Here is a 19172-nt window from a genome sequence, read left to right as displayed (position 1 = left end):
AATGAAAACGTCATCAAAAGTTGCAAAAAAATGACACTACCCACAGCTCTGTACACTAAAGTATGAAAAATTGGCACCAGAAGATGGCAAAATAAAAAAAAAAATTATGCAGGAGGTTTTAATTTTTATAAATGTATGAAAACATTATAACACCTATATAAATTTGGTATCCCCGTAATTGTACCAACCCAAAGAATAAAGTAGCGAGGTCTTTTTGGGTGCACAGTGAAAGCTGTAAAATCCAAGCCCACAAGAAAACGGTGCAAATGTGTTTTTTTCACCATTTTCACTGCATTTGGAATTTTTTTCCTGCATCCCATTAGGGATGAAGTGCAATTTGTTATGCAGAAAATAAGCTATCACACAGCTCTTTATGTGTAAAAATAAAAAAGTTATGGATTTTTGAAGGTGGGGAGTGAAAAATAGAAATTAAAAAACAAAAAAAGGCCAGTTTGTTAAGGGGTTAAGGATTATGGAGCCCACTGTGCTCTTAGGAATCTTGAGTGCTGCAGAAATTTTTTGTAACCTTGCAGAGATCTGTGCCTTGCACAAATCTGTCTCTGAGCTCCTTTGGTAGTTCCTTAGACCTCATGATTCTCAAATGCTCTGGCATGACATGAACAAAGTTCTTATTTAGACAGAAGGAAATGGTCAACATGTGAGTTAAATATGAGTGTCACATCAAAGGGTCTGACTACTAATGACAATGTGATCTACATTTCATTTTTTTTTTCTATCAAGATGGAGTTCAGGGTGTACATTGATGACCAAAAAATTACTTTTTTGATCTAACCAATTGGCAGCAATGAAACAAAGAGTGAAAAATTTAAAGTGGGTTTCCGTACCCACTGTATGTCCAGATTGACTAGTCATTATAATTTTTGGCAGTTGAAATTGCTCAAACTAATCTTTTATGATTCTTTAGGGTCAAATTCAAGCTGTTCATGTCAAGATTGAGAACATCCGAGACCTGTTTGAAAACCGGCAAAGTTGTCTTAAGAAGTTGGCTGATAAGCAAGTGCGGCCAGTCCAGTTAGTGGCTCCTCATCCTGAGAATCCCCCTAGAGCTAAATCGCCTCTTTTTTCTCCGAAACATGGTAAATTGTTTACATAATGCCTGTACTATGCACAGAATTAGATGTAGGAACTGTACACTATGTATATATATCCTATATGTATGATCATATTACATAGATACTGAATATTGATTATATATTAGCCTTAATATCAATATGTTTCTAGATCATAATTCCAGATGATGATTCCCATCACTCGTAAATCTACTACTCTCTGCATATGCAATATCCATTTCATATCCTTTATTATTGGTATTACTTATTTCTAGAATCCTGATGAATAAACTGTCCTCGCCTGTCTGTATAGTCTTTAGCTTGTTACATCAGGCAGGTTATAGCGTTTCCTTCGGTATATCTTACAAATGTAATAATGTCTACTTTGTTTTGAAATAAAGGTATGGATTTCAATTCAAGTCTGAAGTTTTCATTTGACATAACATTGCCTGGAAAAAGGACCACAAGAAAAATGCAGGCTTCACGAAAGGTAACAGAATGGGCAAGTTGAGAACCTACTGATAAAAAGCAAATGCTGAAACCAACATCATCAATTTGGCAATGTTTTGCCATCCCATAGTCATCTGTGTTATAATAGATCTTGGCAATTTTGATTCAATAGTACTCGCTCCACAACCGCTCCAGACAGTGCTCCACAACCACTAAGCTGCTGCACAATTAAGGGACAGGAGGATGAGTCCACTGACTGAAGGTGTGGCTCTACTGGTGAGCTCTACTTGTGTGGCTCTACTGGTGAGCTCTACTTGTGTGGCTCTACTGGTGAGCTCTACTTGTGTGGCTCTACTGGTGAGCTCTACTTGTGTGGCTCTACTGATGAGCTCTTATGTAGAAAAATTAGGAAGATCCAAAGATCGATAAAAATCAATAATTTATTAGAATCATGTTAAAAACATTACATTGCCATGGCGAATAAGGGAAAGTTCTGACGCGTTTCGAATCCATTGGGATTCTTAGTCATAGATCTATGACTAATGTAATGGTAATGTTTTTAACATGATTCTAATAAATTTTGGATTTTTATCGATCTTTGGAACCGACATTGCTGGATCTTCCTAATTTTTCTACATATGGACTGACCTCTACTCAGCTTAATCCGTGCAGTGGAAGTTTACTAGGACATATTGCCTCATAGGTGAGCTGTTTTTCCTTTTTGGTCTATATTTTCTTGCCCTGGTGAGCTCTACTTGTGCTCCTCATGCATCCCATTGTCACACTACCTGTATAGCTATAGCCAGATATATCCACCACTGCATTGTTTACCTCCAACAGCTTAGGTAACCCACATCCTCTCACCCACCACCTACTCCTCCAGTCCCTAGGGGAAATTTAAGATGTACTCTACTGGTCCTGGATAACAAAAGGTTAGAGACCACTGCTCTAATAAACGTCAAATCAGAGGGTATAATCAACAGGTTAAGGTGTGAAGTAGCTAAAGGTTCTTATTCAATCTTTGCCTCATTTACTGCCATCTGCATAAATACACAGCTTCCTCTCTCTCACTTCTCTAAACTGTCCTTATGGCAGATCCCACTGTGTCTCTCTTCTCACTATCCCTCCCCACTGACAGTGACAGGAAGAGGAGAGGGGGGAGCAGGATGAGTCATAACTCTCCCGCTACAACTTCTCCTATTCATCAAAGCTCAGAGATGTAAACAAAGAAGCATGTTGGGTCTTCACACAGTGCAAAAGTAAGTAGCAGGACTGCGGAATCACTAGATGAACATTCAAGGCACATAGGCAACTTGTGTAAAAGATCAAACTTTTTAATACATACCCCATTGTATTTTTTGTAATTTATATAGTGTTCTATAGTTTGTTGGTGCTATCTATTATGCACCTATTACGAATTGAGTGTGTCCTGAGGTTATAAGTGTGATTTAAGTATAATGTTTTATATTTTGTGTGACCTTACATAATATACCATACAATATTTTAGCATATAGTCACAAAGATATAACCGACAAGTGATAATTGTGCAATATAATTACTTGGTAATATTTGACATGGTAGTTTTTTTGTTTTTTTTTATTAATTACATCTAATGGAAGTTATTTATTATAATGCGCCCTTATAGCCCTGACGAGCAACCGGCGCAGCTGGATACATCAAGAGGCCTCTTGATGTATCCGGCGGGGGCCTATTCCAAAAAAATCTTTAGCTGCAGCAGTGCACAAGCCCGGGATGGGAACGCCACCCCACCCTACCCTCCCCCCCATGGAGGTGGCGGCGGAAAGGGAGAAATAATCACAAGTGCTAGCGGCTCAGAAGCTCTGATAAATACCCCTCAATGTCTCTATCATTTCTATGATACTATTAAATCTGCTTCAAAATGTGTATACTTAAAAAAATTCCCCACAGAGAAATATCCCTAGATACACACAAATGTTTTAAGATCTATTTTAGTTTTCTATTATTGAAGCCATACATCAGTCCACATAAGAAAACAGGGGGTAGGCGAAATCATCTATCATAGTCCTTTTTTACTGCTGACAAGATTTTTTCGGTAGGATCTCATTAAACCATTATAAAGCTCCAGGGCAGGTTACAGTTTCATGCAATCAATGGCCAACAACAGAAAATGCAGAGATTCTTTATGTTTAAAACATAATACATATTACAAAGTAACGGAGTGCGCCGAAGCTGACCGTCAATGAGAAGTCAGTAGTGCAAAAAATAATCAATAAATAATAATAAATACATATTTCTAACCCTCTTGGGCATTGAATTATGTGCATTTATATTATCTCCATTCCATTGAAGAGTAAAGACTGACATTATTGAATGTATTTATTTGACTTTGTCAGTCATTTTATTTGCAGGGTCCTGGAACCCATGTGCAACTTTGACAACTTTTGAGTCCTATCTTAACAACTAGAACTTGTATTTTCTTCATTCAACTATTTCTGCATGTTCTGCCTGTCCATGGTGTGAATGCAGGGAACCTTACTAGAAGTGTAACTAAACTTTTGCCACAATTGCATAAATGAATAATGTTTATGATAATTTTGCACTTTGTAAATACCGGTACTTTATCATAGAATTCGGTTTTGCTGCCATTCCTTTCTTCTGCCTTTCCTCCTTATTTAAAGAGAACCTGTCAGTGCGATTTGGGACATGAAACCATTCACAGGTCCTTTTGGACCGGAGGTTTAGTGTCCCAAATGGCCCAATAGCTTTTTATTCTACACCCACAAAAAAATAAAACTTTACTGTTCTCGGGCTTCACTGTACATGTGCCGCAAGGGTTTACTGCTCCGACTTCATTTAACAACTGTGCAGGAGCAGAGATGGGTCCGATGCACCGACGGCCCATCTCTAGGTTAATATAAAGGGAACCTGTCACCACATTTTTCACAAATATAGCTAGTGGCAGGTTCCCACAGAGCCCTAGTAACTAAGTGACACCCTTCTTTTAGTTAAAAATGGTTCACCTCAGATCCCCATATATTCAACGTTATAATTTTACCTGGAATCCAAGGAAGTCTATAGCGAGTCGAGATGGGTCTGGCCTCCTCGGGCTGATTCCAGCAGCTCCTCCCCATGCTTTCTCAGCATGCAGCAGTAATGTCATGTGACCTGGGTGACATAATCACAGGTCCTTTAGCCTCCTAACATTAGCAAAGTGTACACCAAGCATACATCTTATGAAATCACAGCATATTATATCACATGAAATTACAGCACCCTGCAAGGAGAGGAGTAGAAGTCCATCCAGGCATGCTGTGATTTTTTTATTTGGTCAGATATGTGCATTGGGTACAGTTTGCTAATGTTAAGTGACTAAAGGACCTGTGATGATGTCACGTCAACCTGGTTACATAACATTAGGCCATGCCCCTTAACTCGCTATATAAATCCCTAGATACCAGGCAAGTTTATAACTCAGATTTTATGGGGATGTGAGGAAAAAATTTTTAGCTAAAAGAAGGGGTTCAGATAGTTTCTAGGACTCTATAGGAACCTGTCACTGGTTGTATGAAAAAAAGGGTGACTGTGTGGTTAAGTGTCCCAAATTGCCCTGACAGGTCCTGTTTAAGCAGTTTGCTTACATCAACTTTCTGTCCTGTATCCACTGGCACCTGATAGACAAAGCTGATTAAGTGCCTAATGACTTAGCTCTTTACAGATTGTCTATAGATAGTCTGATCTCCTTACAGAGTTGAATCATCAAGTGAAATATTCTCTAGGTAGTAAAAGTGTTAAACATTAGCCTTCTTATCTGTTTGAAGTAGACAGAGTTCAGAAGGCTCTCAGAAACATTGCTCACTACAGGATAAAGAAGCACAGAGAAGCTGCTTTACTTAATGAATATCTAATACAAAGTTTACTTTTATCACCTGCTCTATTAGTTTCTGAAATAAAAAAACTCAGTGTTGACTTGAGTCAATATATGAAGATACAGTGTGCAACTGCCGTTCACCCAAGGTTAGTTCTTTACTGCGGAAACGGCCAGGAGCCCAGACAACCCCTTTAATGTCCAGTTTGGATTACACCTTTTTTATACAATTATATACTTATTGTTATGTTTCATATAATTTTGTTGACCTCTCTTGTTTCAGATTGAAGTGATGCATGACTATCAAGAGAAGAGGAACTCATTGCAATTTTTTATATCAGAAAGTGAAGACAGTTTGGATATACTTAAAGGGTATTTGGTTGTTTACTTTAATAAAGAAGATAAGTTATTGACTCATAACCTAAAGTCAGAGCGATAAAAGAAGAGAAGGAGGAATGGATTGTAGATTACAATTGTGTTAAAGGGATATTGCCAGGTCAACTAGGAAAACAAAACCACCCACAGCTCCTTATAGACCCTACATGATTCCTGTATGTGACCGCATAAAGATAACACAAACATCCCTATTCACCCCGGCCTGGATCTCTCTTCGCAAGTGAAGCTGGCGTTATATATCAAGGTTTTCTGTAGTGCAAGTTTTCATTAATCCCATGAGCAACATATTACCTTGAAGGAAATCTAACATCAAAATCCATCAGGAAAATTAGTAGGCACAGTGACTGTGGTAATCTTCTTCTATTGGTTATCCATGGCCTTCTTCCTTCTAAAATCAACTTTTTGAATTATGCAAATGAGCCCGAGGGGCTCTGGTAATGTTTCCAGAGCCCCTGAGTAATATCTTTTCACTTGTTGTTGCAATGAGCAGAACATGTCTCCTCCTCCTCTGCCTTTGTAATTTAGCAGCAGGAAGTGCAGGGGGAGGGGAGATCTGCTCTGCTCCTTTTACAAGGAGTGGGAAGACATCAAAGACGGCTCTGATAACACCCCCCAGAGCCCCTCAGGCTCATTAGCATAATTATAAAAGTTGATTTTATAAGGAAGGTGGCCATGGATAACAAATATAGCAAGTACACCACAGTCATGATGCCTGGATCTATGAGTAAGTTTCCCTGGATTATCAGGATAGATCTTTATTGTAAATTTTCTTTAACCCTTAACTACAGTCTGCAGTAGGTGGCCACCCATAGAGATTCTTAGGATAGGCATGTAATAAAAGAAAATCATAATGACTTAAAAATCTGGCCTTCATATGACTAAGTGATGAACGCACTGGACCAAACCTGAATTTTTAAAATCCTATATGGGTTTAGGTAACAAACCATGACCACAACCAGTAACACTCCCGATCGGTGTGGCATGTACGAGAAGGAGAGGGGAGTACAGGGTTGAGCTGAAACCATCCCCAAACTTCTAATAAACTTTGTGGTTCAGGATTGCACAATACTACTTGTGACCAACATACCATGACATATAGAAGTGAATTGAAATTGGAATTGAATGAAAGTGGTTGGCCACCTTTTGAAAAGTTTCACAGGGTAAGTGGGTGACTCTAATAGGGTTACCTATATTATACTTATCCCTTTAAACCTTCCATGGAGGCTTCTGGAGCCATGGGTCACGTGACCCCTCCAGGTAGCAGAGCGAATCTGGAGGAGGGGGTGTGCACTTCTAAAACTCCCCTAAAGGTAGCTAACTCCTTTAATGAAGAGCGCATCTTGAGTTTTGGCATCCATCTAAAATCTAAGCAAAAAAATTAGTCTGAGTTTAGTTTCTCGCTATGTAACATTGGTTTGGTGATGAAGTTGGGTTGGTCTTTTGAGTTACTCTTTCAGATGTGGCAAAATACTTACACATTTTTGTTTTGGTCAGAGCTGGGTCACTAAACATGTGAGTTTCTGGTTTAACACTATGTTGTCAGCTAATGTACTATAATGGAATATGGGATATTTGGAACATGGAAAAGCTTCTACACTTTTTCCCTTGTTCTGTACATATTTGTACTTCATTCAAGTGCTTTTAATCTGATTTTACTTTCTTTTTTTAGGCATGTCATCCATGAACTAGTAGAAACTGAGAGAATTTATGTAGAAGAACTTTACACTATATTATTGGTATGTAATTTGTGGCTTCCAGGACCTATTTTTGAGATATAATTTTATTGGATAAAATGGGATAATTTAGCCAACAGCCTCATGATGTATCCAGCAATGAGTTCAAAGCCGGGCAATTCTAAGCTAGACCTGCCTGGCATACAGCTACACTATACCCACAGCCGCAGCCTAGCATAGCCCACTGCACGCCACTCCATGCCCATTTGGCGTAAGGGAGGAAATAGACGCAATTCCTGGCTGTGGGCGTGCACCAGGAATTGGGACTATTCACCAGTACAAGCCTTGCCAATATTATCGTATGCTGCACCACATTTATCACAGTGTCTGATACTGGATGATAAATCTGGTGTAGTAGTCCTAAGACTGCCATAATAGTTGGCTTATTTATTCAGTAAAATGTACCAAAAATTTGGTGAATTTGACATTCACTCCGTAAAAGTGTCGAAACCCTTGATAAATATGGTGAGAGACAGGGTTTTTTGGCACAAATTAGGATGTTCAGACAAATCAGGAATCTTTTGGATGAAAAATGTAACAAAATTTTCATTAATTCATAAATGCCTAAAAAATCACTTTGACCTCTACATGCAATCACAATGGGACTTTTGGTAAAGCGAAATACATTGCTTGCTCATCTTTGAAGATAAGACATTGGACCCCAATTCTTATGATTGGTTGGAGCTCAAATGGTTGAACCCACCAGTGATCAGACTTGTGACTATTGTATAACCCCTTTATCCTTAACCAGCTTGTAAAGGTGACAGAGAAAATAAGTGTATCTTTTCCACATTATATATTTTGTTTTTTCCTCAAGGGATACAGATCGGAGATGGAAAACCAAGAAATGTCCCGTTTCCTGCCACTAACCTTGAGGAACACAAAGAATATTCTGTTTGGAAATATGCCAGAGATATATGAGTTTCATAACAAGTAAGATTCTTTTTATCTTTGATTTAACTATTGTCTGTCTTCACAGAAGCAATTGCAATATTTGCAGATGATACTAAGCTCTGTAAATTAATTGATACTGAGGCGAATAGTATAACATTACAGAGGGATTTATGGAAGCCTGAGGAGTGGGCGGAGAAATGGTTGATGAGGTTTAATGTAGATAAATATAACGTTATGCACTTGGGTCATGGAAACAAAAAGTACAATGATATTCTAAACCGTCAATTACTTGGTAAATCTGCAGCTGAAAAAAACTAGATGGTATTGGTTTATGGTAAACTTAATTTTAATGGCCAGAGGTAGGCGGCTGCTGCTAAAGCAAATAAAATAATGGGATGTATCAAGAGAGGAATAAATTCTCATAATAAGAACATAGTTTTGCCCTTATACAAATCCCTGGTCAGACCACACATGGAATATTGTGTACAGTTTTGGGCACCAGTGTATAAGAAGGATATAGTAGAGCTGGAACGGGTGCAGAGGAGAGCAACCAGGATTATTAGGGGAATGGGGGGACTAGAATACAATGATAGATTACAAAATTTGGCATCATTCAGTTTAGAAAAAAGACAACTGAGGGGAGACCTCATTACAATGTACAAATACCTGAACGGACAGTACAAGGATCTCTCCAAAGATCTTTTTATACCTAAGCCTGTGCCCAGGACAAGGGGGCATCCTCTACGCCTAGAAGAGAGACAATTCTACCATCGCCATAGATAGGGGGCATCCTCTATGCCTAGAGGAGAGGCAGTTCTACCATAGATAGGGATACATTACTGTGAGAGCAGTGAGACTATGGAACTCTCTGCCACAGGAGGTTGCTATGGTGGACTCTATGTACATGTTCAAGAGAGGCCTGTATGACTTTCTGGAGAGTAAAAATATAATTTGCTATAAGGAAAAAACATTTGTTTAATTCTTAAAGGTTGGACTTGATGGACCTTATATACAGTACTATGAACTATGGATTCTAGCTTTTTATGCTTTATTCAGTTGGTTTAATATAACCAAGATTTGGTTAATGGGGATGTATCATTGTAGTTACATGACTATTCTGTTTAAAATGCCTCATACTTGTCTGTTGATTTGTGCCAAATGTGCAACTATTTGCCGACACACTGCACTTTTTGGTTTGGTTAATTTATTCCAGATTTATCTTGTAAATCCAAATGCGGTAGACAAATTTGTGAGGTGTGACTTCTTAAAAGTTGCAAATTTAGACACAGATCCACTCCTGCTGGGTACATTTGTGCAGGGTAAATTTAAGTACTAGTTTTAGAAATTTTTGGTCAAATAATTGCAAATTGCCTCCAGACCCTACTGTACACTATAACCAGCTTAAGTCATTTAAAAAAAAAAAAAAGTTTTTAAAAGGTATGGAACACTAGAGCCAATTACAGCCACGGCTAGTAGCTAGGGGCATTAATTTGCCGGGTTGACTGCACAACTGCACAAACTTTCAGTTCGGGTCCACTCAGCTCTATTTGGTAATGTAAAATATATACAAAAGATGCACTCATAAAAAGCTTACAAATGGAAATTTCACTAAAATACAGTGCCTTATATCCATTATATTTTTGTTAAATTTTTAAACAGAGTGTTTCTTCTGAGCCTCGAAAGCTGCATCGGAGCACCAGAAAGAGTTGGGTATTGTTTCTTAGAAAGGGTAAGCAAAAAAGTTATTAATTACAAGGGCTTGTTCTGTTTGTGCTGTCTACTGTATTGGCTTCTCACACTGGAGTTGGTCTCAGGCTCTTTATTCATCAAGATGCCATTACACAGGTCACATTACTAGTGTCTGTCTACCAACAAGTTGCTACCTGCTTTACTGTACACAAACAGAAGTAGTGATACCCCTAGAGGCCAGAACAGCATATAACATATTGCTACAGGGCTGGAAGTTGAATGGGTTGTCTTAATGAATTTTACCCCTTTCCCTGTAGGTGGTATTTGTCTGGCCCCACTGTACTTCCTGCTGCCATTAGATTGTACAGGCAGAGTTCTGCACAGTGTTACAGCCTATGAATCTGCAGCACCTTTATGCCCAGCTGCCTGGGATTTTTAGGAGTGGAAAAATAAACTTGTACTTAACCTCCTCTTTCCCTCCCGGTGTCCCGCACTGCAGTCTTTCCGTTCCATGTCTCTGTTTTTTCTCAGGGGCATGGAACAAAGGGACTGTGGTGCGAGACACCAGGAGGGAAGGTGGAGGTTAATTACAAGTTTATTTTTTTGTGCAGTTTACCAACCTTTCCCACCCTCCCCCCTTCCCTGGGGACAACCCCTTTAGTAAGTGCATTATTTTAATTTTGACTTGTTTACAGAGTCAATATTTGTTGTTCAATATACATACCAGATAAAAAAATTTAAAAAATAAATTTACGGTAATTAGGCCAGCACCATATTCCGGTAATCCTTACAAATCATCAGGTATGTTAGATGTTAAGTGTGTGTGTTGCCTAAACACCGCAAAAAGAATATTTTTGTACTACTGGTATGTTGTGAATATTATGAAATCAGGATTGATTATAAGCCCTCATGCACACCACCATGTGCAATATGGAGCCCCCTAAACAACAGTCCATTTGCCGTTATTTACGACCCAGGTGACATGGGAGGGGGGAGTAGTGCCCTTGCAATGCCCATACAAAGTACCTGGCCACCCTGCAAATTCGGGCACAGCTATAAATTTTTGTGGCATGTCCGCCTGGCACTGAGACACTGCACCACGACCCTACATAATAAAAGTAAAAAATGTGTATATGAGACCTTACTTGTCGTCAATGCCGATAAAGTTTTTACACAGTTTTTTTCTGTTTTCATTTATGTAGAGAGAAGATTTCCAGATGTATGAAAAGTATTGTCAGAATAAGCCTCGCTCAGACTCTCTCTGGCGCCAGTTTTCAGATAGTTCCTTCTTTCAGGTATCTAAAACTGTTTTTGCACATGCCTTTAACCCTTTGTTTAGGCCAGACCTCTAGGCCTCTAACTATCCTTGACCAGACTGTGTGAGGTTATTGAAAAATTTGAGCTCCTCTCCCCATCGAGAAATGATGTAATTCGGTCCTCCTTATTGTTATTAAATCAATGTAAGGTTTTATTTACTGTGTTTAATATGTAGGAATTGGTTATATACCGAATACAGTATATAGATATTGGGTAGAATAGAGGTAAGTATATTAGTCTGGCCCTCTAATACTATTACAATTTCTCATGTGGCCCCATCGGAAATTTAATTACCCATCCCTGGTATAGGACATAAGGGATTATTATGCAGGTTATATATTTTATTGATAGTTGTTCAATTCCTAATGATTAACTACTAAGTGTTCAAACCTAATACTATATACTGTATATATTCAAGTATAAGCCGAGGCAACTAATTCCCCCCCCCCCCCCCCATAACTGGGAAAACGTATCGACACAAGTATAAGTCCAGGGTGAAAAGTGCATTGGTCACAGCCTTCCCCACTGATGAAATTCCCAGCAGCTTCCCCCCGCTAATGAAATGCTCCATGCTGGCTCCCCTCATTAATGAAATGCCCCATGCTGCCCAACCCCACTAATGAAATTCCCCATGCAGCATTACTGACTGATTAAAATGACCCGTGCATTCTCCCCTCACTAATGAAATGCCCCATGCTGCCTCCCCTCATTAATAAAATGCCCCATGCAGCTCTCCCCCAGTAATGAAATGCCCCATGCAGACTATCATCATTAATAAAATGCCCTATGCAGCCCTCCCCCAGCAATGAAATGCCCCATGCAGCCTCCCCCACTAATGAAATGCCCCATGCCTCATTAATAAAATGCCATGCAGCCCTCCTCTGGTAAAGTTCATAGAGCTGACCTTACCTGTGCTGCACAGGAAGAAATGAAGCCCGTGGAATCGGTCCGTCTCTTAACCCGATCCCGTGGACTGCACACAATGCAGTGGATAGGAGTTCCAGCATGATATAGAAATGTATAATGCATGGACGTTCCGTCTGTTAAATAGCCTTGCTGGAACTGTATTAACGTTTACAATTCCAGTGCAGCTGTTTTGTAGATATATATGCAACACCCTCGCCGATGCAATGGCGAGGGAGGGTTTGCGAATACGTCCCACCTGCATGTAATTCCATTACACTACATGGTCCTGATAGGACATAGCGGTATTGCAGTGGTGAATCCTGCCTGGCAAGGCAGGAGTTAAGTATTTTGTATAATGCCAGATGCTGTTATCCAATGATATGTGTTACATCCTGTGCTCTGTAAGCTGAGATGTGATTGGAGGAGCAGCCACCACCTGACCAAAGGAAGGTAATAGGACCTCTGGCCAGGAATGTTCTGGAGAACAGTTTAGTCTGAGCTCAGCTCAGATCAGAACATTAGATGATTATTCTAGTGTGGAATCCTAGTAGAATCAGTGAGTGAGTGAGTAATCTCTGTCTAGCCCATACCAGAGCAGGAAGAGCCTAGCCCCTGCCTCTGAAGAGTGGAGCATTAGACTAGAGTTAGTGTAGTGAGGAAAAGGGGTATCATCTTACCTTTAAAGGTGATACCTGAAGCCCTACAGGACAAGCTGAAGCTTCCTACCAGGACACAGCTGCCTCCCAGCCTGCCCTCTACTTCCAGGCTGGTGAACTATCTCCTGAGGCTCCCTCCAACTCACATCTCGGCACCCTACCTACCTGTTAAAGGCACGTTTGCTGCGGTTCCTGCGGTTCAAATAAAGAACTGTAAGTTGTTTTCTTCAACTTCTGTCTCCGTCTGGTCCCTGCTAATACGGCTGCCTTCATCACCGGCACCCTGTCCATCACCCAGAGACTCACCCTCGGGACATTAAGGGGTTGCCCCAGGGAGATCCGCTATAGCAGCCGCTCCCTCATCATTTCTTGCCAACACCACCCTGCTGGAGACCTGCCAGGCTGTAGGACAGCCCTCCGGTTCCCCCGTACCAAGCACCGTGACAATAGCGTGCTTAGGCCGCAACCGCCAGCCACTCCGGTACCGCGGGCCCCGGCTGTCTCCAGACCTCCATCCAAAGGCTAGGCCCGGTGGGGGATGTTGCAAGTGGCGTCACGAACAGGATTGATACTTCTGTGCCTTATCACGGCATTAAAGACTTTCCTTTATTAAGAAAAAGACTGTGCTGCCTAACCCTGCTGCCATCCGGGTTTAGGCCTAAGGACTTGTGTGTTTCTGAACTGCGTTATACTGCTGCCACGTGCTGCCGAGCGTCGCTCCAGCACTCCAGAGGTTAATCCTGGCAAGAACTGTACCAGCTCTGCTACATCCGGCGCTGCCGCGCCTGAAGATTTTTACCTCAGAAACTGTGGCGCAGCAAATAATTCCAGCCCGCCAATACCTTCACTGGCGGGAAACCCAGATGACGCATCAAGCTCCACCCACGCGCGAAGCGCGCGAACCCCGCCTCCTGTGGCGCAGGAAAAATTAGAGCCCGCCACAGCTCTTGGCGGGAAGGACTCAGACTCCACCCCCCCTGGCCCGAGGCGGACTTCCTGCCCTGCCTCAGAGAAGCGCCAGATCTCAAGTGGATGTTGAGCAGAGAGGACTACATCATGTGGGGTCCTCCGCTCTTCCCTCCTGTGGAGCGTCCTGAGTTTTATGAAGTCCTAGAGACGATGGTGGTAGTCTCCGCGCAGCCCGTCCGAAGACCTTCCGCGGGACATCGGCTGCACCGAGGAATTACTCGGGCTTTCGTCACCCGGACCTGCTACCACACGGTGACGCAGTACCCGATTCCACCCGGGCGGATCCTCGTCCCTATCCCGGCTGCCATTCCGGTAGCGCGGGCCCACGTGGAGAGGCCCCGACTCCTGCAGAGCCAACGCCTGGGCCTGGTATGGCCGTCCCACCTGCTCCGAGGCCTACCCCTCCGGCTACGCGGCCTGCTAGCCCCGCTATGGTGGTTCCTGACCCTCCGGTGGTTCCTGCTCCTGTTCCGGCACCTACCTGTCGCCCAAGGAGATCCGAACCCGAACCGGAGCCTCGAGCCCCAGCACCGGAACCTCCGCAGCCTCAAGGCCGAGGGGAGGCCACCCGCCGGCGACTCCGAGACGCTGTCTCGGAGCAGCGACGCCGAGAGAAGGAGGCCCAGCGGTATATGGCCGGCAGATCCACAGCGGGAGCTTGGGTCGAGAAGAACCGCACCACCGGCATGGTCAGGTTCTTCGACAAGCGGAAGGGCTATGGCTTCGCTACCCAGGACTATACCGGACGGGAAGTATTTATACCCCGCCGGTCCGTCAAGAGGCCTGATCTGCCGGAGAGCCAGCACAACCTCAAGCCAGGCGAGTGCATAGAATTCTCCCTGCAGGAAGGACCGCGTGGACCCTGGGCGGCTGGTGTGATCCGGATCCCCGACTCCGATGAGGACCGCTACTACCCGCAGGATGACTGGTATGAGGACGACGAGTGGCCGGAGTCCCCGAACACCTCCTCTTCCTCGGCTGCGAGTCCCCGGGCGGTGACCCATGTGAATGCCCCATCCACGGTAATCGTGAGTACGGGTCCCATTGCCATCCATGGGCCGGGCATGATACAGGGCGCCACCCCCACCGGTTCCCCTGCTGGGAGCATTGCCAGGTCCCGCGGCTCTTCCGTGGGTGAGGACATCCCGGCTGGTGAGCCTTGTCCGGAGGCTTCCACTAGGCCCTCTTCTCCAATTGTCACCTACCAGTGGGGTGACGACCTGGCCCCAGAAGAACCGGAGCCGGAAGGAGCCGCGGCGCTGCCGCAGGTTCCCATTTATTTCTTCATGGACCCCTCTGTGGTCCCTGGCTCAGTTGAGCCCCCGGCTGGAACAGCCGACACCCCGGGCGACAGCGCTCCTCCCCCTGAAGGTCCGGAGGATGTTGCTGCACCTGCAGTGCCCACTACTGCCACCGGGTGTCCCCAGCCGGCACCTACTCCCGTTGAGGAAGCACAGGATTCCTTATTGACTCTGGATCCTGTCCCTGTGGAACCCAGCGAAGATGCTGAGTAATCCCTGAAGGGCTGTAGCCCTCTACAGGTACTATGTCCACTGTACATATGGTGTATTTATGTCTCCATTTTCCCCAAAAGAGCCAGAGACTTTCCTGAGACTCTTACCCTTATTTATCTCAGTCAAGAGATTATGTGCTATGATAGCACCCTTCCTCTGCCACAGCAGAGAGTTTCTTCAAAGGACTCTGTCCCTCTACACAAAGAGGAGACCCTTTGCTTCTTCATTGCACTTTTCCCCACATCAAGGGCTGTACCCAGAAGATGGACTTTGTCAGTAGAGATCTTCTGAGAGACTTTTGCCAACCTCCAGGAAAAGTTGCAATGTAATTTATTATCATTTTGCACTTAATGCCTTCCTTTTTAGGTATGGACATTCTGCTTGCACTTCTTATGCCTTTTCTTTGCAGGAAAAGAGACATTTGCTACTGTGCTACTCTGAGTAGCCTATCTACCTCGGTAACGTTTGTAACGTTCAAGATGTGTACCCATTGGGCTGCTAAGCCAATGTGATTTTGCTAACCTGTTGCACACTGTCATATCTGCCAGTAGTCTGCATTAACCCTTTCATAGGCTTTTCAGGTTGTAGTGTGGCTGTGTCGGACCGTCTTTTATGTTAAACACTGACCGCTACCTGATCCCTCAAACTGAGGTTTGCACATGGGGGTAGTCCGTAAACTGCGGGTCTTTAGGGGACCGGGGGTGTTACACAGATAGCACCTGGATGCCACTCATACATGGGTAAGGTTGTCAGTCAGGAGGTACTCGTGTCGCATATGCTCATGCAATGCAGATAGACACCATATAATTGCCGCCAGGGAAGAAGCGTTGTTTAAACAAATATACAGGCCTTGGTGCAAGGAGTGGATTACAGGACATGACACCACACCTTTCCTACTGTACAGTTCGGTTTAATGGCGTCAGCGACCAACTGTCATACAGCTATATTTTTGTCTTAGTCCGACACCAACCCAGGTGCCTGTCTCCAGGACCATGGGCGGTTTGTCCCTACATCTCACACAGCCTGCACTTCCCAGAAGTGCCCTTAGCCCCCTCTGTGCCCCAAAACATCTATAGTCGAGCCGAGGGCGGCTCTTTCAATTGCCCCCGGGGTATGCAACACCCTCGCCGATGCAATGGCGAGGTAGTGCTTGCGAATACGTCCCACCTGTAGGTAACACCACCTTACACTACATGGTCCTCATAGGATCAAGGGGAAATTGCAGTGGTTAATCCTGCCTGGCAAGGCAGATGTTAATGTATGATGTAATTATGTCAACCAATGTCTGTGTTACATCCTGTGCTCTGTAGCTGAGATGTGATTGGAGGAGCAGCCACCACCTGACCAAAGGGAGGTAATAAAAACCTCTGGCCCAGAATGTTCTGGAGTTCTTTCAGCAAGGATTCTAGTTAAGAGAGATCTTGTAGACTTAGGGAGTGAGTGTGTGCGCATCTCAGTCGAGCCCATACCAGAGCAGGAAGAGCCTAGCCCCTGCCTCTGAAGAGTGGAGCTATTAGACTAGAGTAGTGTAGTGAGGAAAGGGGTATCGTTCCTACCTTCAAGGGTGATACCTGAAGCTCTACAGGACAAGCTGAAGCTTCCTATAAGGACACAGCTGCCACCCAGCCTGCCCTCTACCATCCAGGCTGGTGAACTATCTCCTGAGGCTCCCTCCAACTCACATCTCGGCATCCTACCTACCTGTTAAAGGCACGTTTTCTGCAGTTCCTGCCGGTTGCAATAAACTGTAAGTTGTTTGCTTCAACTTCTGCCTCCGTCTGGTCCCTGCTAATACGGCTGCCTTCATCACCGGGCACCCTGCCCATCACCCAGAGACTCACACTCGGGACATTAAGGGGTTGCCCCAGGGAGATCCGCTATAGCAGCCTCTCCCTCATCATTTCTTGCCAACACCACCCTGCTGGAGACCTGCCAGGCTGTAGGACAGCCCTCCGGTTCCCCCGTACCAAGCACCGTGACAATAGCGTGCTTAGGCCGCAACCGCCAGCCACTCCGGTACCGCGGGCCCCGGCTGTCTCCAGGCCTCACCTCAAGGGCTAGGCCCCGGTGGGGGATGTTGCATATACATATACACATTTCTATATGCAGGGACTCTTATCCAATGCACTGTGTGCAGTCCATAGGATCGGGCAGGGGCGTCGCTAGGTCAAAAGATCCGGGGCTCGTGCCCCGGATCTTTTGGCCAGTGCCCCGAATCTCCTCGGGTCAGCAGATCATCTGCCCCTGGAGATTCCTTCCCTCTCGTTCTCATCACGATCTGTGTCCTCAGATTGTGATGAGAACGAGTGCAGGCGCTGCTTTCCCCTGCAAGGACCTTACCTCCGGGAGTTCCAGAGGCTCAAGGACCTGTGATGATGTCATGATCACATGACCAGCAGGGGAAAGCAGCGCACAGAAAGAGAGAGAGAGAGCTGCATCTGTGAGGTGAGAAATATGACAGGGACTAGGGAAGGGGGAGAACATTGTGGGGCACATTATTTCCTGGGGGGCTGTGTGAGGCACATTATTTCCTGGGGGGCTGTGTGAGGCACATTATTTCCTGGGGGGCTGTGTGAGGCACATTACTTACTGGGGGGCTGTGTGGGGCACATTACTTACTGGGGGGCTGTGTGGGCACATTACTTACTGGGGGGCTGTGTGTGAGGCACATTACTTACTGGGGGGCTGTGTGAGGCACATTACTTACTGGGGGGCTGTGTGAGGCACATTATTTCCTGGGGGGCTGTGTGAGGCACATTATTTACTGGGGGGCTGTGTGGGCACATTACTTACTGGGGGGCTGTGTGAGGCACATTATTTCCTGGGGGGCTGTGTGAGGCACATTATTTACTGGGGGGCTGTGTGAGGCACATTATTTCCTGGGGGGCTGTGTGAGGCACATTATTTCCTGGGGGGCTGTGTGAGGCACATTACTTACTGGGGGGCTGTGTGAGGCACATTATTTCCTGGGGGGCTGTGTGAGGCACATTATTTCCTGGGGGGCTGTGTGTGAGGCACATTATTTACTGGGGGGACTGTGTGAGGCACATTATTTCCTGGGGGGACTGTGTGAGGACATTATTTACTGGGGGGCTGTGTGGGCACATTACTTGGTGGGGGGCTGTGTGGGGCACATTATTTACTGGGGGGACTATGTGAGGCACATTACTTACTGGGGGGACTGTGTGAGGCACATTATTTACTGGGGGGACTGTGTGAGGCACATTATTTACTGGGGGGACTGTGTGAGGCACATTATTTACTGGGGGCTGTGTGTAAGGCACATTACTTACTGGGGGGCTGTGTGAGGCACATTATTTACTGGGGGGCTGCGTGTGGGGCACACTATTTACTGGGGGGCTGCGTGTGGGGCACACTATTTACTGGGAGACTGTGTGAGGCACATTATTTACTGGGGGCTGTGTGAGGCACATTATTTCCTGGGGGCTGTGTGTGAGGCACATTACTTACTGGGGGGCTGTGTGGGCACATTACTTACTGGGAGGCTGTGTGTGAGGCACATTACTTACTGGGGGGCTGTGTGAGGCACATTACTTACTGGGGGGCTGTGTGGGCACATTACTTACTGGGGGGCTGTGTGTGAGGCACATTACTTACTGGGGGGCTGTGTGAGGCACATTACTTACTGGGGGCTGTGTGTGAGGCACATTACTTACTGGGGGGCTGTGTGAGGCACATTACTTACTGGGGGGCTGTGTGTGAGGCACATT

General features: G+C 44.7%; 1 protein-coding gene across 3 annotated transcripts in view; it reads left to right on the top strand.

Moving 5' to 3' along the window:
* Window positions 1-19172, top strand: part of MCF2 (MCF.2 cell line derived transforming sequence) — a 93637-nt gene that overhangs the window by 53698 nt on the left and 20767 nt on the right. For all 3 annotated transcript variants that reach the window (XM_072125930.1, XM_072125928.1, XM_072125931.1), the window contains 7 exons: window positions 926-1097; window positions 1472-1560; window positions 5651-5739; window positions 7433-7499; window positions 8314-8429; window positions 10050-10119; window positions 11282-11374. In XM_072125930.1, coding sequence (XP_071982031.1) covers window positions 926-1097; window positions 1472-1560; window positions 5651-5739; window positions 7433-7499; window positions 8314-8429; window positions 10050-10119; window positions 11282-11374 — 696 coding nt within the window. The remainder of the gene's footprint in view (window positions 1-925; window positions 1098-1471; window positions 1561-5650; window positions 5740-7432; window positions 7500-8313; window positions 8430-10049; window positions 10120-11281; window positions 11375-19172) is intronic.

This window comes from Engystomops pustulosus, chromosome 9 (assembly GCF_040894005.1).
Source record: "Engystomops pustulosus chromosome 9, aEngPut4.maternal, whole genome shotgun sequence".
NCBI classification, from domain to species: domain Eukaryota; kingdom Metazoa; phylum Chordata; class Amphibia; order Anura; family Leptodactylidae; genus Engystomops; species Engystomops pustulosus.
Note: the sequence above shows the minus strand (reverse complement) of the source record. Positions and strands in the feature narration are given on the sequence as shown.